This window comes from Struthio camelus, chromosome Z, assembly GCF_040807025.1.
Source record: "Struthio camelus isolate bStrCam1 chromosome Z, bStrCam1.hap1, whole genome shotgun sequence".
Taxonomy (NCBI): domain Eukaryota; kingdom Metazoa; phylum Chordata; class Aves; order Struthioniformes; family Struthionidae; genus Struthio; species Struthio camelus.
Window position 1 is genome coordinate 16,691,696 of NC_090982.1, and position 18,647 is coordinate 16,710,342.

Here is an 18,647-nt window from a genome sequence, read left to right on the forward strand (position 1 = left end):
TACAGAGGGTAGAGCTTAACTTTCAGTTTCACAGGATGGGTGACACTTGACCTGCAAACAGCTTCTTCATGCAGCCTCGTGTCCAGCCACCCCTAAGCTTCCCAAGATATTTCTGAGTGCCCCTCATCAAGGACCAGACACAGAAATCTCCTTCCAAATGCAGATGAACCTTGTGTTATGGAGTTAACTGCCTCACCGCTAGCAGTATCCTTTCTTCTAAGCACCTAATGCTTCTGTCTGCCCTTCCCAGGGGGTATATTTGAAGCAGTATTGCTGCCAGACAGTTTTCATCTTGTCCTGTTCTGTTCCCTGCCATCACAGGTACTGTTTGCAGTTTGTATTTGCTTGGGGACAAGAATTATTTAAAAACTTGTAAGTACACAAGGTGCTCTGCAGTGAATGATCATGTTACACATAGGATTTTGCCTTCAAGCTCTTCCGAGGTAGAGTTTCTCCACAGCTTTTGGAGAGTAAGCAGCAGTAAGCATGTGTCCTGCACTGCCAGTCTTGAGCTTGTATTCTCTTTTAGGCACTTATAAGAATTTTGTTCTTAGAGCAAACTGTCCGTATACAAATGGCCAGAGGTAGCCATTCTTTTTCTCATAAATATTCTTGTTGAGCGCTAACCAATACTATCAATCGTGAAAGTTATAACATAGTAAACCACTGGGTTACTCTAAAAAGAAACTCTGCATATCTTTCCAGGGATAGCTGCCAAGTTCCACTTGTCTTTGGCATATATTGTAAAGAAAACAACCAGTGAGTTTCACACTCCACACCCTGCTGATGTATGAACGGACATCTCCAAAGCATGTCTGAAGAGACATTATGCCATAACATCACTGAGCAACTTCTGCATTGGTTGCAGTGATGTCATTCATTTGTACACAACGTCTAGAGCACAACATTCAGGGGCATTCAGCTGCAATCAGGAGATACAATAATCTTTGTGACATCGTCTTGGAGAGTGACTCCAGGCTGCCTAAGTCACATTTCTGAGCACGGTTTGTGTAGCTGCCCCAAACACCCCAATACCGCAGGGCTGCTCACAAAGTCTGTGAGCTTCCCTGGGATGGTTACCCTTAAGCGTGAAAGGAGCTGTCTCAAGGGCTGTGGAAGCATAGCGGTTCTGTGGAAATCTGGATTAAATCAGAGTACAAAGAGAAAACAAAAGCAGCTGAGTTGCTAGAACTTTACTCCGTCACTGTTTAGCTGAATCTGCATTAACCAATTATACTCACACTTAGACCAAAGGAAAGCACTTTGTCCACGTGCAGCAGACAAAGATACATCTGGGTGGCCACTTCCTATCACCTGTCCACACTGCTGCTTTTCTGTCTCTTCCTCCAGAGACCTCTGTTTTTATTTCTGTTTGTCACTAAAACCACTGCAGCACTTTTGAAACTATGCCTCTACTTTTTGCATAACCACCATGCACTCAGAGGAGCTACCTCAGCCTCAGATAAAGGAACAGCACAGTGGTCCCACTGCTACCACCACACAGCAAGAAGAGGCTTTATTTAGTAAAATTCTCCAGACGATGTAAATCCAGTTTCAGAATAAATAATGAAAATGATTTTCCTCTGTCCTTCATCCACCTGAAGAAATTCCTATGTCATCCAGTTCCTATGGTCCTCCATGGATTTCCTAACACCAGTCCAAACACGCTGCTGTTCCTTAGCTGGCAGTTGTCTGTGAGTGATTTGGCTTTTTTTTTCCTTCATGTTTCTTTGACAGAATCCAGGATACCCTGACTGTTTCAAACATAGTTGTCATGACATGAACAGCAGCTCGATGGAATTTCCTTGCAGCTCTCAAGGGATTTTTCCATTTGGGAGATTTCTCTTTCAGAGTGAAAGGGCTTTATTAGCTTTAGTTATCTAGTCTTTTAATTTTAAAACCTTTTCTGGAAAGAAAATTCAACCTTGACAAGCAACTGTCATATATCCTTGGATGCGCATTTAGTTTAACTCTTTATTAAAACAACACTGTGTAGAGAGCAAATCTTACCACTGAAATTTTAAGTGCGAAATAGAACATTTGAAGCCAAACTATGCCTTGGAATTCGTGTAACTGAACTGCAGCTCCAGAGTTAAGAAAATGCCTTTATACCAGAAAAGCTCTTAAGATGTAGGCTTTCAATCTTATTGAAGTAAGATTAAATAAGCACATGATTAAATCAAGCTTGCTTCTAAGTGCATTCCTGAGCAGGGAAGGACTTACGCAATTGCCTAAATGTTTTCCTGAAACACAATCCCAGAATTTAAACAAGGCATGACAGCAGCTATTTCTTGGTGTGCCTATTTGCACTTTGCTAATCAAAATGCTTCACAGGCCCATGGGAACTTCCTAACTATGCTGATATTCGCACTTGAAAAGCATGAGAGAGCTGTGCTTTTTTCTACAATGATGTGTTAAGTTGTTTTCATTCGATCAAAGAAAGAAACAACTTTGCAGAAAACAGTTTATTAAATAAATGAGAACTGGTCACTACACCTAATTACAGACAAAATAGTGTGAATAAAGCATGCACTTATCACAGACATCAATGACTTTATCTTGATTATGCTCAAATTGGTCTTTAAAAAGGCTGTACCAATACAAATATTAAAAGTAAAAATAAAAAGTCACACTACAATAGTAGTAGCAAACATTGTACAGACAGTGAAATCATCTCTAATGCAGCAGAACTAGACTTCTTAAAGATTATCATTAGGGTAATAAAAATGGAGCTGAAGTGCGATAAAGATCAGAATTTCTCTGGAATTTGCAGATCAGTGAAAGTAAATGTCATACTCTAATTAGCACACAACCAAACTCATTATTTTCAAAAGCCTAATTATGTGACAGCTGAGCAAAGGAGGAAGCTCAGACACCATTAAAAAAAAAAAAAGATCTCTTGGCTTTATTTTCTTCTTGTCATTGAGTGCCCTTTTGTTCTCAAACTACAAAACAGCATTTTTAAAGGAGAGATCGAAGTAAACTGTGGCAAAGTAGGCAGCAGTGCAACATGTGTTTGCTCCATCCCAATTAAAGAGGAGAAAAATGTCTCGCAGGAAAAAGAAAAGCCCGTATCTCAACTGGCACAAATGACAATCAACTTTGTTGACTTCAGCTGTCAAGGACCTTACCTAGTATGAAGTTTTCTTCTTAAAAATACACTGTAGGGATAGCAATGTGGATGCCACCATACCTGCTCCAAGTCAAACCACATTCAGCTGACAGGTGAAAATTGCCAGCTCGGGAAACTCAGTCTGGAATCTGAGGCCCAAAGTAGTCTACATAATTTTTCCTCAGCTACACTGGTGAAATATGTTTGTTCATTTTTCTCAAGTTGTTATGGAACTTAATTTCCTCCAGAAAGAGCATAATTTGAGGACAGTGGGGTCAACCAGGTAGCTTTGAAAATGGACTGTAGTTGGCAATTTTGCTGAAGTTTTTGGAAAATAATCCAGTGATCTCTCCTTTCCCTTCAGATATTCTGGATTTGTAGAGTTTAGCATCAAAATCTTACTTCTCAGCAAACCACAGTAATCACAATCTCCCAAACCTGGGGGAAAGAGATCTGTTTAAGAAGGTGCCATGTGTGCAGAAAGCTGCATTTTTAATGTTAGAAAAGTATCCTTTTTCGTACTAAGCTCTCTATCTTAAATAGCTGAGATTTGCACGCTTTTTGGGGCTTACAAAGGGTTCTGAGAAGAAACAAGTCCCCAAATTCCACTGAGGTTTGGACGAATAACTCTCTCTTGACTCCTTTCAGAAGCCTAGCCTAAAATGCTACATTTTTCTCTGAAAAAAGAAAAAAAATTGTCCCGCAAAATAGTGCAATTCAGACAACATGCGATTACAAGACCATACGACTGACAATCAAGCATGTACACAGAAGGCATCACAGTGATTGGAAGGTGGTGTCTAATCCACCACAATAATAATACCAGCACTTGAATCCATTGAACCATGGTAAAAAATGAATAATTGCAATAGAGCTTCTCACTTGCCACTGGCAGCAGTCTAACGCCAGGTCTATACCTATAGAACTACAATTGCATTTCCAGCTTGTAAAGCACTAAATAAATGGTATTGATCGCTTTAGTGATTCAAATTTAGCTGAAAGAAAGTCTTTTGAAAGCTAGCTTCAAAACAGAAGAGAAAGAGATGGGGGAAGAAAAACAGCTGTTGCGCTGCAGGAACCCCGTACATTGTTCGGCAAGTTGGGCCAACATGAACAAGGAGCTAGAAAGACCAATTGGTAAGCCAAGTAGTGCAATTGCTGGGACAGTGGAGACTAAGATCTAGCTATAACTAGAAGAAATATGGGAAAGAAATAAGAGAAAAGACCCTCTGTCACTGCCTTGCATATTTAACGTTAGGGCCACATAGGCAGGAATTCCACTGAGTCAAAACTCTTCAGTCACACTAGTGGAGACATTTGTTCATGGGTAAATGGCTACTAGAGAAGCAAAACAATGGAGAAATACATTGCAATTGTTCTCAGTTGACTTCTGATTAGGCAGAAGGAAACCAAATAAGCCTTTTTAAAGGGTAATAAAATGATGCAAGGTCTCTGGAGAAAACTTGTTCCTTTCAAAAGATGGAAGCAGAGGCTCTGGAAAAGGCCTCCAGCATCCTCATCGTGTTTGGAAAATTTAGCAGTTCAGCTGGGGTTTTTGAACTCTTTGATTTCTGGGAGACTGACTTCAGAGCTATTACGTGGAATGATTTTCACAGAGTTCTGGGATGCACCCTTTATAATATTTTTTCTAAGTAAGTGTCCCACGTATCACAGAAAGGAAGAGTCACATTGAAACTTTTGACTTAAATTTCTTCTTTGGAAGAATTTTGCATCACAAGGGCTGTAAACAGCCTTCTTGGGGTGCAGAGCTGGCTTTAAAACAGTAACTGTAAAGATGAGTTCAATTCACGGTTATTTTCCCAATCACACAGATTTTCTGGTAACTTGGTACTCTAACTTGAAAAGTACATTTAAGATATTTAAAAGATCTTCTCTCTCTTTTGTACCTCTCAGTAGAGATGCAAAATCGATGGTTAATCTTTTTTTTTCAAATAAGATAGGGTTTTAAAGAACAGTCTAGGTATAGGTGACCATGCCTTGGGTCAGAGAAAGGTGCTAGACGGATGAATATCTAGCATTCCCTCCAGCCTGTTTCTGTCATATCATTACAGCATGGTATGATTTCAGCCTGTCAAAATCTTATCATGATCAAAATGAATTCATCAGCCCTGTGTGCGTGTATGCGTGTCTTTGTTACATTGCCAGGCTCCAAGGAGAGGGTGGAAAAGGAACTGAAAATGAAACGTCAGAATTATGATAAACAGGGTTTGTCTGGCAGGAAAACACTTGGAAAGAATTAGATCAACAGTTTCGGGCCTGAATTTGACTGAAGGCTTCTTTTGCAGCAACATTGCTCCAAGTGGCTACAGCGGATAGAAAACTGACTGGAATCCACCACTTGACCAAGCTGGCACTTGTTTACAAGAGCAGACTCACAACTGTTAGGAGGGCTAACAGTTTCTTATGTTAATCACAGAATTACTTTCATTAAAAGGCGTTTTCAGAATGTTTCACAATTACTCCAAATAGCTTGGATAATCACTGGATCTGTTACTAATGGGAACATTTGGGATTACACATTCCTTCTTACCCCATACATTCACAGTCATCATACTGCTGCAGTATGTGTAGCTGGGGAAGACTTTTTTTTAGCTCTATGAAGGGTTATTTTTTCAAATTAAAACTAACAGGAAGACACTTGCTGGAAAGACGAAGGATTGCTTTTTTCTTTTCCTTCTTTTACTGCTTTTTAAGCATCATCGTGATAAGCGATCATCTGCGCAGAACAAGATATTGAAAGTTTGGCACCTCCTGTCTACCACAACATATTGATTCCTTCTACAGAAGGCATTAAATACTGGCTTAAAACAGGAAATGAACAGCAGAATGCACATTTTTATCACGAAATACATAAAACCTGTTAGCTGGCACAGCCTCTTGGTACAGTTTTCAGTTAACGACAATGGTGGTGATGGTAGCAGCAATAGTTAGCATTTCTAGAAGTATCACATAAATGCACAGATGTCAGATCTACAAAACATGCAACATCTCAACAGCAACATCACTGAATTACGCAATGCATAGAAATATTGTTATTATTACTATTTGGCAAGACAGTGAATTTTTTAACAAATACCTTTTATAAAACAAAACAAAAAAATTAACAAAATCTACTTTTTTAAAAACAGTTCTTAAAAAAGTTGAGTTGTGATTATAATTCAGGCAGAGTTAGAAAAGTCAGTGAGTGGAACTTAGCCTTAGAGAGAGGCTTAATACTGAGGATGAACTGATCACTTAGGAGAATTCACATTATTAGGTAGAAATTTGGTACCGCTGAAGGAAAATACGTTTATGAACTCCTGTTTTGGAAGAAATTGTGTTAATCTTGCCAATTGATAAAATGGAAGAAAACACATTAACAGATTAAAAAGATTAAACATGGTATGCAGGGAAAGATAAAAACCTTACTTTAGCTGTTTATTCCCTAGCACAGCTCACCATGAGGCCAAGGGTTGTCATAGCTCGAATGCTTTTCAAAGGCAGAATTAAAGCCAGCAGATAATTAAAACAAATAGAAAAGTTTTTCTAATTCCAGTGTAAAACAAAGTAGGCTATTAAATAACAGCTTAGAGATGAGGATTATGCTTGCCTTATTTAGAAAGAAGACAAAAAGTTCTGTTGTGTTTGCCAGGCTTTCCCAGTGCCTTTCAACTGTCTTTACTGCGCTTACATACCCCACCATGGCTTTCTGTTCCTTCTTGAATAATCTGGTCTACTCTGACAGGTCTGAAGATGGCCTTGAGATATGGGGACCACTCAGACAAGAACAAATACTGACAATGCAACTATGGCCAAGGGAAGCACTCTGCTGTGTGCTTCAAACAGATTTGTTTCACTGGGGCTAGTCATGTGCTTACAGCTAAGTACACGGTTAGCAGCTTGAGCAGGGTGGAAACACAAGGCACCAGCATGTGCTTCTAACAGCGCTCTGCAGAACTGGCACCAAATCCTGTTCTGTGCAATGGCACCACCAGTGTTGCAGGCGCTGCCATAAACTGGAGCAAAATCCGGTTCTCACCACTTCCCAACATGCCAGCTTTAGTGTCTCCTAAGACATTTCATGTCACATTTTGTCTGCATATCTTGGAATGCTCTGGACATTTATACACCTGCATTTCATACCCAGGGACCCAGACTCATGTGGAGGAGCCCAGTCTTACATGGAGCTTGCAGACAAAGCTCCCGCAGAAAGCAAAGACTGCAAGATCTGAAACATAAACAACGTGCACATAATGAGGGGCTCCACAAGGTTATTTACTCTGCACTCGTAACTCTGTGGATGTTCAGCCTCAGAGGCACTAGGAGAATTGTCTTCCTACACAAAAATTATCATAATCATTTCAAAGCCAGTTAATATTGCATTTTCTTTCCTGTCTATTTGTATCCACTGCTCAAGATACAAAGGCTGAGGTATGACTCCTGCTTTGGCTTTCTTCAGGCTGGAAGTTTGACATGTAATAAGGACATCATAAATAGAGCAGAAGGGAAGGAGGAATTCTGGCAGGGGCAATTTAAAGCAGACCAGGGGCCACTTCAGGCTACATGCCATTTAGACCAGCTAAGAACACACTATAATGATTGGAGGACACTCTCAGCAAGATCTGCCTTCATAAAGCAGATCAAATTCTAGGCATAAGAAATGTTTAGGGAGTTTTCTTCATCCAAAAAGAACAGCTGAAATGGCAAAGATAACATCTGCAAGATTAATTTTAAGAGTTTATTTTTCCAGTGTAAAAGTAACGCTCACAACTTCTCTGTTCAAAATATTTTGTGTTTTCTTGATTTGTTTCCTCTCACTTGGCTATTTGGTTATTTGTTTGACATTTATGGACTGTATAAAATAGCACTAACAAAAAACTCACATCCCATTAATGCAGTGGACAAAGGCTGGGATTTCCAAAGCGGTGTGAAAGAGCTAAACACCTCTTATAATTACCACCGAAATTCTGTCCTACAGAATTTCAATGTTAGCGCCTACTTCACCAGTCTCTTAAAAATCCCAGATGCTGTGAACAAATCTTTTATGAATTACAAAAGATCAAATCCAAATCTGAAAGATTACTGATTTTTTTCAGATACTACGCTGCTTAACGACTGCTGAGTGCCAGTAGAAAAGATTAGGCAGAAACCTCCTAATCGCTTTGAAACAGCAAGTCCATTTCCAATGTACAGGAAGCTCATGTAATGGCATTTGTATAATAAAACAAATAGATAGTCTGTTTTACCCTCTAACATTTAATAATTCAATGAGAAAACAGAGGAAATAAATTCCTCACTTGAGCTAGAAACTCTAGAGACTGTTAAAACCCAACAGTTCATGTAACAGGCAAATTTTGTGCCCAACTATATTTTTTTCTCATCAGAGTAGAAGTTAAAGCCTTAGATATCACTCTTGGTTTGAACATTCTCCAATGAATGGCTATGGTCAAGCTTTCCTAGGAGCTCACAAATATCTCTGAGCTATGGGTCTTTTGAACTTTCCAGAATTGCACTGCCATAAAAGTCACTCTGCTTGTTTCAGGAGAGGAGAGGTGCTAAAGCACAACTGCAGCACAGCTTTACAGGACTCCAGCCATAACACGGCTGGGAAAAATGGGCTGGCATCCGATTTGCACAAGCGGAGTTGGTAGCAGCGCAACCAGTATTTTGAGGGGACTCTGAGAAACTTGATGGGAGTCCTGCTTTTCCTCAGAACAGTAACTCCTTCACTCACTAGCGTTATGCTGCTCTGAAAGAGGTGAAGTAGCTGGGAGAATCAGCCCCGCAGCGTCCCTGGGGGCTATTAGCTTTGTATAACCCTTGAGAGATACAATGCAGCCTCATGTGTCAATCATACACTGTCCACCCAGCACCACGGGGAATGCACTGCCATTTAATTGCGCTTAGGGCCTCCTCACATCTCCTCGGTGAGCAGGTGCCTACCTGATGTGTGTGTCCCTGCCCAGCTCTCCTAGTTCTCAGTTTCTGGAGAGTGGTGCTGGGACACCCATGCTGGCTTCATGGAGCAAACACAGATGTCACAGGTGATGCATGGTGCTGTTCCCCACCAGCAAGGCACACCCAGCACATGGGGGCTATTACCTGAAAGTATAATCTGAGTTTTTTTCTTTAGGAATATAGCACACTCCTCCTCAGCAGTAAGAGAACAGATTCAGCACATACATGAAAGCACAGAAAAGAAACGAAAATGCATCCTACCTCTTAAACGCAAGGACAGCAACTCCACATAAGACAAAATAAAATCATCTTTTCACACAAAAATTTAGCGAGGGCCTTGCTTTAAACATACTACCAACCATGTTTCATGGTGTATAGTTGAATCCCTCTCTGCCCTAACACAGAGGCATGAACTAGCTCGTTTCAGGAAATTAAACGACATTTCTGCATCCTGTAAGCATTCCTCCTTCCCATGCATTCACACTACCTTTGGGAGTACAGAGTGTCAGGGAGATCCTGCTTCCCTCTGGCTTGCTCTGTTTAAGATTTCCATTATGGAGAGTGATCCCAAGATTTCTGTGCTGTTCAGGATCAATCATTTCAGTCCTCTTTTGAGGATGTCAGTGGAAGACCAAACAGTGCGCAGGTGCAGGCCTGGTTCTCTGTACAGGAGTGAACATCATCTCATTTCATCATATGAAAGCTCTCCCACAAAAAGCAGAAGAGAGAGGGAGAGTATTTCAAACATCCATCCAACGTTTGAGTGGACAGAGTGAAAAATGCTAAAGTCCATCAGTCTGGCTGCATGGACACACACACCAACCTGAGTGTTATGAGAGATGCAAGCTTCCACAGTGCTGGTGCACAGTATCCCGTGAACCCAGGTGTAGCCAAAGTGAGGCAGTCCACCCTGACTGTGTTATCCCCAAAACACAAGGTCACTTGATAGGCAGGGAGGGCATTCTCAGCCAAGCAGCAGTCTCCTTTCCCCGTGTTGTAAATGTTGGGAGAGGGGAGAGGGAAAGGGGGCTGGAGTGGTGAAAGGAGCAGAGATATCAGGGATGGGGAAGACCAACCAGTCAATCACAGTCACTTGCCGTTTATTGTCCGGAGGGAGGCGGATTGATCAGTCTATGCACTGCATGTGCTAGTCCTATCAGTCAATGCAGTTACAGGATGTACACAAACACAGTGACAAAAAAGGGTAAATATGAGTTGAACGGGGAGGAAACCTAGTGCAACAGGAATTTCAGTTTCTTTCTAAGGCTGTTTCAGTCACTAGAGCAGCCTAAAATCTAGAGTGGCACAACACCTGCTCTTCCTGATTGACAACTTTGCACTGCACATCACTTATGCAAACAGCAGAACAAGATTCAGCCACAAACATGAGAAAAGCAGACACACCTGCTGAGAAAAGCAGGTTATACAACAGTATAACCTGTAGCTTGCATCTCACTTTCTACACAGGTTTCTAAGAGAAAGAATGGGCAACTACACTGTAAAAGGAATAGTAGCCCACATCAGCTTCTAAAATACAGACACAAAATAACTCCAAGTTGTTGATATTACTCAAGAAATGTAAGGTGCACCAGGGCAGCTGTTTCCATTGTTCGATTGTCCTATATTTCAGTAGCCTAGGTGCTGCTACCATGGAATTATTGCATTACGTAAATGGAAGTATGTGCTCTTGTTTTTAATGTACCTTGTAATTTAATTTACAACATAGTTCACAGTAAGATTTCATTCTCCTGTACTTAAAAATACACTTTTACGTGTAAAAATGTGTTTGAAAGTAAAATAGACATTTGCAACAGTCAGCTATCAAAGATTTCAACTTCAACTACCTGCATAAATAGACCCACATTGTTTTAAATACATACATGAATGATTAGTGAAACAGTGCTCAAGCCTGCAGTCCAGGTGTCCACAGCTTTGCCCAGCTAACTGTGCAATCATATGAACAGATCCAAGCGCATGTATTGCGTACAGCTGCATCTGGATCAATTCAGTAACATCTATGTATAATCTACCACGCCTCAGTCTGACTCTTGGCTTGGTGTCATGGTTCCCCTGAGAAGGCTACCTGGGAAGGCCTATGCTAACCTCCGTGCAGATTCATTCCCACAGCGTGCTGGCCTCTGCATCAGGCCTCTTTCTTAAGGGGCATGAATGTCCATAAAAACTGCAAGGCCAAATTTTGTGCTTGGTAGCACTGAAGAAATCTCTCAGAAGGTGGTAGATGGTTCTGAAGGCAACCAACATGCCTACAAACTATGTATAAGGCTCTCAATTTGTGTTCTTCTTTTGGAGGGTTTCCAAAGTTGCAGTAGCTGAGCCAATCTAATCCTTCTCCAGTATTGATAAGGGAACATCTTGCGATGCTTCCTCCATCTCCTCCCGCAACTAGCTCTGCCCCTCAATACTTAAACCTCCTTTGAGCAGATTCAGTTCAGTAACCTGGCAGAAAAACATCTTCCTTCCCTCTTTTTTTGCTGCATTAATTTTCTGCTGGGCTAGTGAGTTAAACTGAGTCATTGAAGGGGTCCAGATCAAAGAAAGGTGAGTGGCAGGAAAAGGGGAAAGGAAAGAGGAGAGAAAACCAAGCCCTTTTTGGAGATAGCTACCACCTTTTTATGAAAATCACTGCCTGTGTTGCAGGGCAAAAGTGCTGTTTTTACATCAGAGCAGAATTTATTCAGGACCATGAATTTATTCATGGTTGACCACCTGCAGTGCATCACTGTGACCCCACCCAGCCACAGGCTTGCTGGCTTTGTGTGTTGGGCAGGAGCAGTATGGTGTTTTGCAGGCTGCACTTTCGATTTCATGGGAAAAGGTATTAGTCATCAAGAGCCATGGTAGGAAAGACTAGCCCTTCGCTCAGGCAGAGAGGAAGGCTTGTAGGGGTTTGCAGCACTACTGCCTGACCACACTGACAAGGCTTATCACCAAGGAAGCTGCATACCACCATGGTGAACTTGAAACTTACTGGTGGAGCAGGTTTTGATACCCTCAGTCAGGGTGTGAGGGGACAGTTACAAGCAATTGAGTTACCATCTGTTAGCTGAGCTAAAGTAACTGAGACATCTCTTAGCCTCCTGCCAACGTGACAGTGGTTTAAACCAGAAGTGTTCCTCCCAATGAGCTAACAGCGCTCCCAGGGACTTGGTACCAATGGTAATACATTAAGCTGTGGTCACTCAATTCCTGCCAACTGTCCACAGATGAAGACTGGATAATATGTTGCGCTAAATGCCCTTCAAAGCTAAAATATCTATTTTCAGAGTATGATACTGCTTGGGTATCGTATTCTGGCCATATGTGTTTAACTACTTCAAAAAGCAGTCTATCTGAGGCTGCCCTGTCAGAATTTGCCAGGCAATCTGCCATCAGCACCAGCTAGAAACTGGAGTTAACAGAGAGGCACCAAAGCAAAACAGAAATACCCTTATACTACCAAGGCTCTTACAATAAGCACACATATCCCACAGTTTATCCCCTAACCAGACAAGCAGAAGTTGCTGACCTGCCTTGCTAAGTTAAGGTTATCAGAGACGTTACCTCATCCAGAGCACAGGCTGGGCATTAACACAAACCATCCTCAGACTGTAGAAAACAAAAAGCAAGACCGTATGTGTGGCTGACAACCCAAAAATCATGGGAAATGCTTTTAATCCCTCCCAGCTCAAATCCAGGAGTGCCTCTTCTCTCTCTCTCAGTCCTGAGTCATTCTGAGCATTTTTGGCTACTCTTCATGAAGTCAAGGTCTGTGGTGAGACTGAATTACAGCACTGATGTGAATCAGCACTTCAAAGACCTGCCTGCAGCACGACACATTTGCTGCCACGATCTGCCTTTCCGGAGACAAGAAAAATTGTGTGATTACCGTGCTAAATAGGCCAGGTGAAATAGCCCAATCTGAAGTAATAAACCTTGGTCCTGCCCGCAAGGAGCTGGGTAACATTTTCAAGCCCCAAATCTAGAATGGTGGGAGAAACAATTTGGTTGTAAGGTCTGCTCTGTGGGGCTTGAGCAAAGAAACGACGCAGCTACACCCTGAGGTGGCTTCCTTTCCTCTGCAAGACAAGCTCAAGGCAACTCTTCCCAGCAAAGAGGGCCAGGGAGAGGAGAGACCAGCAGAGACCCAGAGAAGCCCTCCAGCGCAAGAATAAGAAGGTGGTGAAGTAGGTCAGATCCTGCAATAGCTGCCATGGGGAAGTGCCAAGACGAGTGCTGAGGGGGGAGAAACACGGACAGAAGCCTTCCCCCCAAGCTGGCTCCCTGGCTGAGCTCTGACCCAGCATCATTAACGAGCATCTTGGCAAGGGAACCTTGGCACCCCAGCACATACTGAAAGCAGCTGTGCGAGTTTGCACCAGCAGACACCAGAAACAACATCCCACAGAGAGCAACATCAGCGCTGTAAGACTATTTTTAACTGCAACATACTAAAAACACTTCCATGAAAAGATGGAGCTGTGCTAACAACGGCCAGCTGGCTGGCATCATCTGGAAGCTGGGCAGCCATCTTGCTGACAGCACCATAAAGTCTACAGCTGTCTTTTTTTCTTTCCCTCTCCTTCACCTAAGAGTCAGATTTGCCATGGTGTGGAAGCCACAGACACAGTTTGCACTCATTCAGTAAGTAGCACAGCTCTTGCAGAACTGGGAAGACTTTGAAACAGGAATGCCCATCTATGTCCACTGTGTCACTGCCTACCCTACAGCTCTGAGAGACAGGTTTAGAGGACTGCAGATTTGGTGATTTTTTCCACTATGCTGTGCAAAACACTAGGACAGCTGGCTTACAAGAAATCAAAACTTTGTACCAGCTTTGCCACGGGTGGAGCACAAAGAGAGCAGGGTCAGACAGTGCTACCCGCAAGAAGCTTTGGATGATGATCAGCTATTTGTCATAGGGGAAATCTCTGCTCTTAGACCTGCCAGTGGCACATATGCTACCACCTCCCCTTCCCCAAAACAGATCTTCAGTAAGGCTTAAATGAGGCACCGGCATTCTGCCACCTCCTCCACACCTAGGAACATTTCATCCTAGCAACACACAAAGCAAATTTTAAATGGCACCAGGTAGGTTATTTTTACTTCTTTTTGCTACCTTTGTTTCACCTTTTCTTTGGAATTAGTGATAACTAAACTCACTGCACAGCTGCAGATGTGAAAAGAATGTGAAAGAATAAAAGCAAGCAAGCAAGCATAAACACAATCTAAAACAAAAACTGTACAGAAAAAAATACTCAGTGGCAGTTTGATCCAACATCTGTGGGAAGTCAGCTCAGGTTGACCCTCTCACTGACTTCAGCAGACATTCTCTCAGCTAACTTGTCTGAAGTCTCATCTTCACAGCACTAGCATATCCTAGTAGAACATTTACATCTGTAATGCTGAATAAACTGGAGAAACTACCACACCTCATTCTAAAGGTCAAGAATTATAATGGTTCATTCAAATATTTAATTTTTTAGTGTCTTCCCTGCATTTAGAGAGCAGTTAGGTTGCAAAGTCAAAAGGTCGGAAAGCTAACATTCATTATTTCAAGGCTTTAAGGACCAAATTCTGCTTTCAGATTCACATACACATTTTTCATTGTGTGTAACGGGAACAGATTGCGTAGCTGAGTCCAGTTTAATGTGTTTTCCAACACTTAAACTATTTGGCTTTTTCACTTTCCATAGTAAACATGAAATTATGATTACACTATTCTATTTTCTGTGGATTTCAAATGACAGCTGAAGATGCATTTGATGCACTTTTTTCTGCATGGTTGGGGAAAGATTATGGATTTTTCTGCACTCTTGTATTCCCCAGAATGCTGAAAAAGTGGCTCTAAATCAGTAGATTTTACATTAAGTAGACACAGTGACAGAATACTAATGACCAGTGTTTACTTTAAATAGTTAAAATTATGTGTATAACAGTGGTTTTGCCATTGCATTTTTAGACAATACTTTTTAGACGAAGGGCCAGTGACATTGTGATCACTGAAAATCGTCAACAAAAAAGAAGTTAAAAATACTTTTTAGTTGACTTTGGGAATTTGTTTTTTTTCCAGTTGGCATAAATGCACCTTAGGAAACAAAACAAAAAACAGATAGAAATTGTTCTAAATGGTTTCACAAACTCACATTAATGTATCTCTTATTTCCTGGTCTTGCTGATCAAGAACAAGCCAGCAGATAAGAAGCAGCAGCCAGTGATAAGTTTGCCTCCTCCACTCTAAGTGGTTAAAATTAGAAGTTGGAAAAAATGCTTTAAAATAGAACTCCTATGTAAGCCTCCCCGGGGATTTACACTCACTGACCTGTGCATGTTAAAAACGGTATTTCCAGTCTATTTTGCATTGCCTGAGAACCACTTTTGCCCTTTAAAAATCTGCAATTATATTATAACCCATAAGTAGCTTCCATTTTTGTATTAACACTATAAATACTGTTAGTAATACTAAACTATTTCTATTGACTTATTTGTAAAAAGAAAAATATATTATATATTTATATATTTTTATAAAGTGAATTAACACTGGGAAGGGGTGTAGAGGGGGAGAGTGTACCATCACAGTTGATGTGTATTATTGGGCACAAAATCAATGCTTGAAACAAAAAAAGAAAAGAAAAAACGGTTCAGCTTATATCCTTCTTTCAAGCTGTGTCGGAGGAGGAGTCATAGGAAGCTGACACTATGAAGTTGCCGGTATTGGAGTGGCTTGCCATGGACTGGGCAGCTTGCTGGCTCAAGTTATTACAGATCAGCACCAGTTGGTTGCTCTGTGCTTCTGAGAGGGTGCTACAGCTCTGGTAGACGCTGAAGTTGGTCTTCCTGCCAGGGATGTTGCCTTTCTCGCACATTGTCTTTACCATCTTGGCAAGCTTGTTTTTCCCCAGGGCTTGGCAATTGTACCAGTGAAGTGCGGCCAGGTTGACAACGGGTTTGATGGACAGGTAGAAAGGCGCGTCCTCATAGCGCATGGCCGGGGGACGCCTCTGGGCATACTCCTTGTAGTCTTGCACGGGGCAGGTCTGTGGAGAGTGCTGGGTGGCGTAAACCCGGGAGTCCGTCCCTCCTCGCTTGCTCTTGGCATTCACATCTCCATTGTCCGGCCCCATCCACTCCAGGTACTCCAATCCCGTCTCTGTCACCCGGAGGCGGATGTCTCCCCACTTGAGAGTGGACCCATGGAAACCTGTGCAGTGTCCAAATGCCTTCGTGTTGTTTAGCCACACGAGGTTCAGCAACCCTTCAGGATTGTACCGGCTCAACAAACCTCTTTTGCGCAGGATAAGCTCATCAGCAAAGGTAAGCTTCATGGATTTGTGCGGCTTGTTTCCTTTTCCTTTACACCTCAGCTCTATCTGCTTTTGCTTTAGAGCTTCCTGGGACCTCTTAAACTCCTTATCCCTGGTAATACTGTACCCATACCTGTGCTCTTTGAGATATCGCTCCAGCCCACACTGATAGTTGGCCAAGCTGTTTGGCTCATATTCAGACCCATCCTTTTGTCTGGCATCCACAAAGAAGGAAGCAAGGTAGGCATCAAGCTCTTTGCAGGGGATAACATAGATCTCCCGGGTCTCAGAGGGATACTTGGAGATGAGGAACTCGCGGAAGTTGCGAAGAGCAGTCTGCGTGCTGCGAATGGTCTTCTCATTCTGCTCCCTGCTGAGCTCCGCTGCTCTCTCATCCTGGTCTGAAAGAAGAAGGACAAAAAACCGGAACAAAACAAAAGAAGCAGTGAGTTTGTGCAAAATGTCTTCCACACAAATAAATTTCCTTAACAAGGCAAAAAAAAAAAAAGAAATAAATATCAGTTTCACAAAGAGCACTGGAAAATATCATTACATACCTGTTGCATGATTGAAAAGCCAACTTCAGTTTCACAAATGACGTTACTAGAGTATGGCAAAAAAACAATTAAAATGAGTTCGTCATGACACTGGGGCATACTTTTGTGCATGGAGATTTGTGGAAAACTCTGGGATTACAGGCAATCTGCTTATTAGAACAAATGCAAGGTAGAAAGCTTTTCTGTGGATTCCAATGCGGTGTGCGGGGCCCAATCCAAGCAATAACCCCTTCTGAGTTGCTTCATTTGTGAAACCAGAGGTGGTACTGGTTCCAATTTTTTTTTTTTTAATTTGCAAAAAATAAATAAAGCATCATATTTATTGCATTAAGATTTATCTTTAATCAATCAGATGAATTTTTGAAGTGCTAAATAAATATAGACAGAAATATACAGTACAAAATAGTGCAGCACAACCTAACAAAGAAGGTTGGCAGGTGGAAGTACTACAGTGCAATGTTTAGTTTACACATGTGCAAGAATAAAAAAGATAATGTTTCAATATTAGAGGCTATTAAAGAAAAAACATCTCTACTTAACCCATTTATACAGTTTCTCTACATAATCAAGCAGTGCCTTGAAAGTGGAAGTGCAAATGTGACCGTTCCTTTTCATTTTGCAGAAAAATTAAAATCTGGAAGCAACTTTATATTGCTTTATAAGGCGATGTTCAAAGGTCCTGATTATCAGTGACATACTAAACTGCAGTTCTTAATTAATGTTCATGTGTTACCACTAAGATGTATCTTATTGACAACAGATTTTGTGGTTGATCTTGAGACAAGGAGCATAGAAAGGAAAAGGTCTTTACATGTAAGTGATGTGGGTACTTAGAGACTGTTTTCTTGGCATGTACAAGCTATCCGTCTGTACAAGGATGCAATTTACAAGCACACAGGTGGAACTGTCCTTATGAATGTGACATATCTTAATGGTTTTAGAAAATAATGAACAGCAAATACAAAGAATGAAAATTCAGTGATTTGACTGTAATTGTTAATGGAACTTTCTTCTTCTCTTTTCCACTGAACAAGCAGAAGAGGGAAGAAAAGCAAGTTCATTTTTGCTCTGTGTCATTACAACACTGGTGCATTTTGGTGTCTTATTCTACCGTCATTTACGGTCAGAGGAATCCTAGGATCTGTACTTCAGTGCAGCCATAGTAAATGCACCAGGCCTTTGCCATCCAACATAGACACCACAAAGTTGTATGAGACTGGGTGAACTTCCTACGCCTTCTGTTAGTCAGGCCAAGCTCATATCAGGCCACATAGCACATCCAGACTTTGCAGTGGTGCTCAGACATTGGCTCCCCCCGGCCACACTCATGCACTCTCTACACCCATATTCCCATGTGTTTGGAGGGCTATGCAAAATTCTCAGGAAGGCTGGAAGCTACAAGACATCTGCATGGTAAGTGCTGGCAAGAGGTAGAGAAATGAGGATGGCTGCCTTTCCGTTCAGTGAGCCTGCAAGAGGTTCTGCCCTCCTGGCAAATACTCCACGTCCAATGGGCACATCTAACATATCAGTGTAGCATCAGAGCATCTCACTGACAGGAAAGCATTCAGCCTTGTAAAGGCTTGACAGAAAACCCAATCCAGTCTGCTGACAGGGAAGCAAGGAGGTGTCCATGTCTCCTGCCCTAGCCTGTTTTTGACATTTCGTGTGTGTGTGCACACGTTTCTGGGCACACCTGTAGTGTGTGGTGTTAGCCAT

General features: G+C 41.8%; 1 protein-coding gene across 2 annotated transcripts in view; it reads right to left on the minus strand.

The window, feature by feature from the left end:
- Nucleotides 1-2,378: 2,378 nt before the first annotated feature.
- LOC104145335 (uncharacterized protein KIAA1958-like) overlaps nucleotides 2,379-18,647 on the minus strand; it is a 78,007-nt gene continuing 61,738 nt past the window's right edge. Inside the window, exon 3 of one of the 2 annotated variants that reach the window (XM_068927845.1) lies at nucleotides 2,379-16,772. In XM_068927845.1, coding sequence (XP_068783946.1) covers nucleotides 15,727-16,772 — 1,046 coding nt within the window. In that variant the 3' untranslated portion in view covers nucleotides 2,379-15,726. The remainder of the gene's footprint in view (nucleotides 16,773-18,647) is intronic. The other variant, XM_068927844.1, reaches the window with a different exon arrangement.